The 8,969-nt window shown below is 44.7% G+C and overlaps 1 protein-coding gene across 1 annotated transcript; it reads right to left on the reverse strand.

Annotated features, from left to right (window-relative positions):
- Positions 1-2,157: 2,157 nt before the first annotated feature.
- Positions 2,158-2,510, reverse strand: LOC102144646 (large ribosomal subunit protein eL38). The gene has a single exon (XM_005592554.5). It carries the CDS (start codon positions 2,436-2,438, stop codon positions 2,226-2,228), a length of 213 nt encoding a protein of 70 aa, XP_005592611.1. The 5' UTR covers positions 2,439-2,510; the 3' UTR covers positions 2,158-2,225.
- Positions 2,511-8,969: the final 6,459 nt, after the last annotated feature.

An 8,969-nucleotide genomic window follows, 5' to 3' on the forward strand; every position in this document is an offset into this window, starting at 1 on the left:
GCCTGGCTAATTTGTTTGTATTTTTAGTAGAGACGGGGTTTCACCGTGTGAGCCAGGATGGTCTGGATCTCCTGACCTCGTGATCCACCCGTCTCGGCCTCCCAAAGTGCTGGGATTACAGGCGTGAGCCACCGCGCCCGGCCACTGTTTTCTAATAAGCCTAACATTAAAACAGATTTGCCAGAATTTTTTGTTTTGTTTTGGAAAATATGGTTCTTTTTCATTTTAAAAGGTATTCATGTGAATTAATGTTTAAATGAAATAATGAATAAATATATTTTTTAAATTCTATATACTACATATAAAAGTTTTTGGGGGCCGGAGGCAGTGGCTCATGCCTGTAATCCCAGCACTTTGGGAGGCTGAGGTGGACGGATGGCTTGAGCACAGGAGGCTGCAGTAAGCTAGGATCACATTACTGTACTCCAGCCTGGGCGACAGAGCAAGACCTTGTGAAAAAAAAGTTTTTGGGGTTTTCAGTAATTTTTAACAGCCCAGTAAAGGGATTCCGAGATCAAAAAGTTTGAGAACCACTGTACTAACATGGTGGGTGGTGATTAAGTTTCCTCTTCAGCTCCACGCTCTTGAATGTTGATTTAACTGGTTTAGTCTCAGTTTCCCTATAGAAGGGAAAAATGGTTTACCTCTTTCGGTTGTTATAAGGAACTAAGAACAGGGCCTGGGATGTAGAAAATGCTCAACTGTGAACTATCAATTCAGTTCTAGAAGCCAGGAAATCAATAAAAGTAAAATAAAACTGTTGCTGTTGTTAATATTATCACTATTTGTATGTGCAAGTCACTGTATGAAGACAGACGAGAAAGTGTGGTCTCTTCCCTCCTGGAGTATTGGGTGTAAGCGGGAAGACAGACTTGAATTAGGGTGACTAACTTGTTGCCTGGACCTTTTCCATGTTTTATTTTTATTTTTTTGGAGACAGGGTCTCATTCTGTCACCGAGGCTGGAGTGCAGTGGTGCAAGTATAGCTCACCACAGCCTCCAACTCCTGGGCCCAAGCAATCCTCCTGCCTCAGCCTCCCGAGTAACTGGGACTACAGGCATGTGTTACTATGCCCAGCTATGTTTTTTTGTTTGTTTGTTTGTTTGTTTGTTTTACTTTTTGTAGAGATGGTCTTGCTGTGTTGCCCAGGGTGGTTTCAAACTAGTGACTTCAAGCAAATGACCCTCCAGCCTCAGCCTCTGGAGTAGCTGGGACTATAGACGTGAGCCACCATGCCTGATCCCTTTTCATATTTTAGCACTGCATCACCAAAACGCCTTGCATCCCAGGAAACCTGTAATTTCCAGGCAAACTGGGACAATTGGTTATTCTACAATAGGAATGTGCTTGCCAGAATGACTTGTATATTATAATAGACTTGTAGGCAATATGGCAGGAGAGAAGAGTCTGAATGGGCAACCCAAAATGGCATCTTGAAATCCTGAAGAACATGACATCTGAGCTTTTCTTTTTCTTTGTGTTTTGTTTGTTTGTTTTGAAACGGAGTCTTGCTCTGTCGCCCAGGCTGGAGTACAGTGGCGCTATCTCGGCTCACTGCAAGCTTCGCCTCCCAGGTTCATGCCATTCTCCTGCCTCAGCCTCCCGAATAGCTGGGACTACTGGTGCCCGCCACCACAACCGGCTAATTTTTTGTATTTTTAGTAGACGTGGGGTTTCACCGTGTTAGCCAGGATGGTCTCAATCTCCTGACCTCGTGATCCGCCCACCTCGGCCTCCCAAAGTGCTGGGATTACAGGCCTGAGCCACCGTGCCCGGCCCGACATCTGAGCTTTTCAGTATGATGTTAAGATATTGATATGGTACACTATGAAAAACAAAAACAAAAACAAAACAAAACAAAAAAAACACCTCACCATTAAGAGTGTGAACAAAGGCTGGACATGTTTGCTCATACCTGCTATTTGAGAGAATCGTTTAAGTCAAGGAGTTGGAGACCAGCCTGGACTACATGGCAAGACCCCCATCTCTAAAAAAAAAAAAAAAAAAAATTTACATTAGCCAGCCGTGGTGGCATGCATCTGTAGTCCAACTACATGGGAGGCTGAGGTGAGAGAACTGCTTGAGTCTGGGAGGTTGAGGCTGCAATGAGCTACTATCGCGCCACTGTGCTCCAGCCTGGGTGACAGAACAAAACCCTATCTCTTTTTTTTTTTTTTTTTTTGATTTTTAGTATTTTAATACAGTTCAAATCAGTGTGTCTGGTTCATTTCAGTTCCTTCACTGCCAAACCAGGGGGCAGGGACTGCTTCAGTTTCTCTGCCTTCTCTTTGTCAGTGATGACCAGGGTGTAAAGGTATCTGCTGCATCGAACTTTAAACTTCACATTGTCCTTATTTTTCTTGATCTTGACAGATTTGGCATCCTTTCGTCGGGCTGTGAGCAGAAAGTCCTTGATTTCCTCAATTTTCCGAGGCATGGCGACAAGGCGCGCAGGGAGCTGGCGCGGACCCGGACCCTTCTCACCCGCGTACCACTCTAGAGACACTCCACAAAACCCTATCTCTAAGAAAAATTTAGGCCGGGTGCGGTGGCTCAAGCCTGTAATCCCAGCACTTTGGGAGGCCGAGACGGGCGGATCATAAGGTCAGGAGATCGAGACCATCCTGGCTAATACGGTGAAACCCCGTCTCTACTAAAAAATACAAAAAACTAGCCGGGCGAGGTAGTGGGCGCCTGTAGTCCCAGCTACTCGGGAGGCTGAGGCAGGAGAATGGCATAAACCCGGGAGGCGGAGCTTGCAGTGAGCTGAGATCCGGCCACTGCACTCCAGCCTGGGTGACGGCGAGATTCCGTCTCAAAAAAAAAAAAGAAAAATTTAAAATTAAAATAAAGTCATTTTATTCCTGACTAGCTACCTCATCCATTATCTTCATGTTTCTGGAATTTGTGATACAAAGAACAACGTATAGCCAATCAGTAGCTTGTTATTTTGATGTAAATTCTTAGTAAAGACCTTAGGAGCTGCCCCTTCTTTTTCTTTAGAAACCCACGTTAGGCCAGGTGCAGTGGCTCACGCCTGTAATCCCAGCACTTTGGGAGGTGGAGGTGGGCAGATCACTTGAGGTCAGGAGTTCGAGACCAGCCTGGCCAACATGGTGAAACCCTGTCTCTACTAAAAACACAAAAATTAGCAGGGCATGCTAGCACGTGCCTGTAATCCCAGCTACTTGGGAGGCTGAGGCAGGAGAATTGGTTGAACCCGGGAGGCAGAGGTTTCAGTGAGCCGAGATCGCGCCATTGCACTTCAGCCTGGGTGACGAAGTGAGACTCCATCTCAAAAAAAAAAAAAAAAAAAAAAAAGAGACCGACTGTGATTGTTGCTAACTGGAGTATGTATTCAGGGCAACTTGAATCTATGCTCCTACATTGTTTTCTCAAGCTTGGCCCAAATAAATTCTCTGCTTATATTCATTTTGCCTCAGCTTCCCCCTTTTAGGTCAACACCAGGATGTAGTAGGTGCACAATAAAAACCTGCTGAATAACGATGACATGATTGTATATTTAGAAAACCCCATCATCTCAGCCTAAAATCTCCTTAAGCTGACAAGCAACTTCACCGAAGTCTCAGAATAAAATCAATGTGCAAAAATCACAAGCATTCCTATACACCAATAACAGACAAACAGAGAGCCCAATCACGAGTGAACTCCCATTACAATTGCTTCAAAGAGAGTAAAATACCTAGGAATCCAACTTACAAGGGATGTGAAGGACCTCTTCAAGGAGAACTACAAACCACTGCTCAGCAAAATAAAAGAGGACACAAACAAATGGAAGAACATTCCATACTCATGGAGAGGAAGAATCAATATCGTGAAAATGGCCACACTGCCCAAGGTAATTTATAGATTCAATGCCATCCCCATCAAGTTACCAATGACTTTCTTCACAGAATTGGAAAAAACTACTTTAAAGTTCATATGGAACCCAAAAAGAGCCCGCATTGCCAAGACAATCCTAAGCCAAAAGAACAAAGCTGGAGGCATCATGCTACCTGACTTCAAACTATACTACAAAGCTACAGTAACCAAAACAGCATGGTACTGGTACCAAAACAGAGATATAGACCAGTGGAACAGAATAGAGCCCTTGGAAATAATACCACACATCTACAACCATCTGATCTTTGACAAACCTGACAAAAACAAGAAATGGGGAAAGGATACCCTAGTTAATAAATGGTGCTGGGAAAACTGGCTAGCCATATGTGGAGAGCTGAAACTGGATCCCTTCCTTACACCTTATACAAAAATCAATTCAAGATGGATTAAAGACTTAAATGTTAGACCTAAAACCATAAAGACCCTAGAAGAAAACCTAGGCAATACCATTCAGGCTATAGGCATGGGCAAGGACTTTATAACTAAAACACCAAAAGCAATGGCAACAAAAGCCAAAATTGACAAATGGGATCTAATTAAACTAAAGAGCTTCTGCACAGCAAAAGAAACTACCATCAGAGTGAACAGGCAACCTACAGAATGGGAGAAAATTTTTACAATCTACCCATCTGACAAAGGGCTAATATCCAGAATCTACAAAAAAGCTTTAACAAATTTACAAGAAAAAATCAAATAACCCCACCAAAAAGTGGGCAAAAGATACGAACAGACACTTCTCAAAAGAAGACATTTATGCAGCCAACAGACACATGAAAAAAAGCTCATCATCACTGGCCATCAGAGAAATGCAAATCAAAACCACAGTGAGATACCATCTCACACCAGTTAGAATGGCGATCATTAAAAAGTCAGGAAACAACAGGTGCTGGAGAGGATATGGATAAATAGCTTTTACACTGTTGGTGGGACTGTCAACTGCTTCAACCATTGAGGACGACAGTGTGGCAATTCCTCAAGGATCTAGAACTAGAAATACCACTTGACCCAGCCATCCCATTACTGGGCATATACCCAAAGGATTATAAATCATGCTGCTATAAAGACACATGCACATGTATGTTTATTGTGGCACTATTCACAATAGCAAAGACTTGGAACCAACCCAAATGTCCATCAATGATAGACTGGATTAAGAAAATGTGGCACATATACACCATGGAATACTATGCAGCCATAAAAAACGATGAGTTCATGTCCTTTATAGGGACATGGATGAAGCTGGAAATCATCATTCTGAGCAAACTATCACAAGGACAGAAAACCACATACCGCATGTTCTCACTCATAGATGGGAATTGAACAATGAGAACACATGGACACAGACAGGGCGGGGAACATCACACACTGGGGCCTGCCAGGGAGTGGGGGGAGGGAGGAGGGGGGAGGGATAGCATTAGGATATATACCTAATGTAAATAATGAGTTAATGGGTGCAGCACACCAACATGGCACGTGTATACATAGGTAACAAACCTGCACGTTGTGCACATGTACCCTAGAACTTAAAGTAAAATAATAAATAAATAAATATCTGTTGAATAACTGACTAACAGGCCAGGTACTGTGGTTTACACCTGTAATCCCAGAACTTTTGGAAGTCAAGCAGGGAGGATTGTTTGAGGCTAGAAGTTCAAGGCCAGCCTGGGCAAAATGGTGGAACCTGGTCTTTTTTTTTTTTTTTTTTTTGAGACGGAGTCTCACTCTGTCGCCCAGGCTGGAGTGCAGTGGCGCGATCTCGGCTCACTGCAAGCTCCGCCTCCCGGGTTCACGCCATTCTCCTGCCTCAGCCTCCCGAGTAGCTGGGACTACAGGCGCCCACAACCGCGCCCGGCTAATTTTTTGTATTTTTAGTAGAGACGGGGTTTCACCGTGGTCTCGATCTCCTGACCTTGTGATCCGCCCGCCTCGGCCTCCCAAAGTGCTGGGATTACAGGCGTGAGCCACCGCGCCCGGCCCTTTTTTTTTTTTTTTAATAAAACATTAAAAAGAAACAAAGAAGAAGAACAAGTGGAAAAGTTGAAAAGGGCTGACTAAGAAGAGCCCTGCTGGCCAGGTGCCATGGCTCACACCTGTAATCCCAGCACTTTGAGAGCCCCAGGCCGGCTGATGACTTGAGGTCAGGAGTTCGAGATCAGCCTGGCCAACATGGAGAAACCCTATCTCTACTAAAAATACAAAAATAGCCGGGTGTGGTGGCAGGTGCCCTGTAATCCCAACTACTTGGGAGGCTGAGGCAGGAGAATCTCTTGAACCTGGGACGCAGAGGTTGCAGTGAGCCAAGATCAAGCCACTGCACTCCAGCCTGGGCAACAGAGCAAGACTTTGTCTCAAAAAAAAAAAAAAATATATATATATATATATACACACACACATACATATATATATACACAAAAATTAGCCCCGCATGGTGGCGGGCGCCTGTAATCCCAGCTACTCGGGAGGCTGAGGCAGGAGAATCACTTGAACCCAGGAGATAGAGTTTGTAGTGAGCCAATATAGGAGATATAGGGTCACTGCACTCCAGCCTGGGCAATAGAGTGAGACTCTGTCTCAAAAAAAAAAGAGTCCTGCTTAGGCGTTTGAGTTTTACTTTGGACATAGATACAGATAGAGACACAGCTCTTCTAAAGCTCTCTGTCTGTGTATACATAGCTTGGTAATTTGCTTCCCACCAAAATGAGTGGGATCTAAGATCATCGTGCCTGAGCATTTCTGCAACCCTCCCCCACTCCCACCTCTTTAGTTCATATTTATCTAGTTCTCAAAATCTGCCTGTCATGGTTCACAGGCAAAGATAGTACTTTGGTTTTCAAGTCCTTGGTGCACTCTGTTCTTCCAATTTTTTTTTTTATTTTCTTAAGTAGGAAAAAGGCCCAGCATAATTTTGGGGAGAGGGAACAGGAGAACCTTTCCAATTGCCCCCTTGGGTCCTGCTTTGGAGTCTCCCACCCATATGTCATGACACTGTCATGAAATAGTGGGGACTCGGCCAGGTGCAGTGGCTCATGCCTGTAATCCCAGCACTTTGGGAGGCCAAGGCGGGTGGATTACCTGAGGTCAGGAGTTTGAGACCAGCCTGGCCAACATGGAGAAACCCCATCTCGAGTAAAAATACAAAAATAGCCAGGTGTGGTGGCAGGTGCCCTGTAATCCCAACTACTCGGGAGGCTGAGGCAGGAGAATCACTTGAACCCAGGAGGCAGAGGTTGCAGTGAGCCAAGATCGAGCCACGGCACTCCAGCCTGGGCGACGGAGTGAGACTCTGTCTCAAAAAAAAAAAAAAAAAAGGAAAAGAGAAAAGAAAAAAACAAAGTGGGGACTCTGGAGCAACATTCAGAGCTCTCTGGCTGCTTCTTCATTGCTATTCACCCCTGAGATCCCCATGTAAATGTTCCTTCCATGTTGACAAAAAAAATCAAACAAAATCAAAATCAAACTTTTTGTATGTGTTTTGGAGACTGAATTTCAGGCTGGAGTGCAGTAGCAATGGTGCCATCTCGGTTTACTGCCACCTCAACTTTCCAGGCTTAAGCAATCCTCCCTCATCTTAACTGAAACATTTCTACTGACTTCAAATCTTTAGACACAGTTGAACTCTTTTAACCAATTGCCAATGAGAAAATCTTAGAATCCACCTATGACCTGTAACCACCCCCTTCAAGATACCTTGTCTCTTTAGGCTGAACCAATGTGTACATTCCATGTGTTGGCTTATGATTTTACCTACAATTCCTGTCTCCCTAAAATGTGCAAAACCAATGTATACCCTCACCGCCTTGGGCACACTTTCTCAGGATCTCTTGAGACCGTCCCCCAGGCCATGGTCACTCATGTGGCATGCATATGGGCTCAGAATAAACCTCTTTAAATATTTTACAGATCAGCACTTTGGGAGGCCAAGGTGAGTGGATCACTTGAGCTCAATAGTTTGAGACCAGCCTGGGCAACACGGCCAAACCCAATCTCTATAAAAAATACAAAAATTAGCCAGGTGTGGTTGTATGCACCTGTGGTCCCAGCTACTCGAGAGGCTGAGGCAGGAGAATCGCTGGAACCCGGGAGGCAGAGGTTGCAATGAGCCAAGATGGTGCCGCTGCACTCCAGCCTGGGTGACAGAGCGAGACCTTGTCTCAAGAAAAAAAGTTAAGATGGGGTTTCACTACGTTGCCCAGGCTGATCTCTAACTCTTAGGCTCAAGCGATCCTCCTGCCCCCTTGGCCTCCCAAAGTATTGGGATTGCAGGTATGAGCCACCACACCTGACCTCTTAATCTGTTTTAAATCCAGGAAAGTCCCCGCTGCATTCTCTATAGATGCAAAATTTCCCCCGCAACAGAATGCTTTGAAGAGTCATTTCAAAATATGTCAAAGAAATATATTTTGGGGTAAAATACTTTTAATTTCTTCAGGGTCTACTATCTGTTATACGATGCTATACCAGTCCGGTTGGAATTTGGTATTTTATTGCCACAAAGCGTCTGTTCTGTCAGTCTTATGATCTCTAGTTTTACCTTAATGCGGGTCAGTTGTGCCTAAACTCCAAAAGGTAGGGGGTAGAATGACCTTCTTTCTCATGATGGCCAGAAATTCAGTTTTTCAGGTTTCTCTGGGGTCCCCTTGGCCCGGGGGGGTGGCCGGGGTGGTCCATTCTGTCAGTTGGGGGACTTAGGATTTTGCATCTGAATCAGAGGCTGGGGACTACTGAGGGTCCTTTGTCAAGTAGATCCCACTTTGCTGACCAGGCCACAGGGGATTTATCATGAAACCGTGTTTATTCAGTACACTTGCTAGCCAAGCCACAGGAAAGCAGGGTACAGAGCAAACCCAGAAATCCAGGGCCTGGGCTGGGCTCTTATCAGCAACGAGCCATGCAATTTGAACATGATCCTTTATCTTTCTATTCTTCTGTTTGCTCTTCTGCAGAATTTGGAGCTAGCTGACTACTCAGTTCGTTTACATCTGGGAACCTTGGACCCCTGCCCTGAGCCCCAGTAATAGTTTCACTGTCTTCATCAATCAACAAATATTTATGAACATGGTCCCGT

Source organism: Macaca fascicularis, chromosome 20, assembly GCF_037993035.2.
Source record: "Macaca fascicularis isolate 582-1 chromosome 20, T2T-MFA8v1.1".
Lineage (NCBI taxonomy): Eukaryota > Metazoa > Chordata > Mammalia > Primates > Cercopithecidae > Macaca > Macaca fascicularis.

Excerpts from the sequence above, each read along its gene's own strand:
- LOC102144646 (XM_005592554.5), bottom strand. The coding sequence starts at position 2,438 with ATGCCTCGGAAAATTGAGGAAATCAAGGACTTTCTGCTCACAGCCCGA.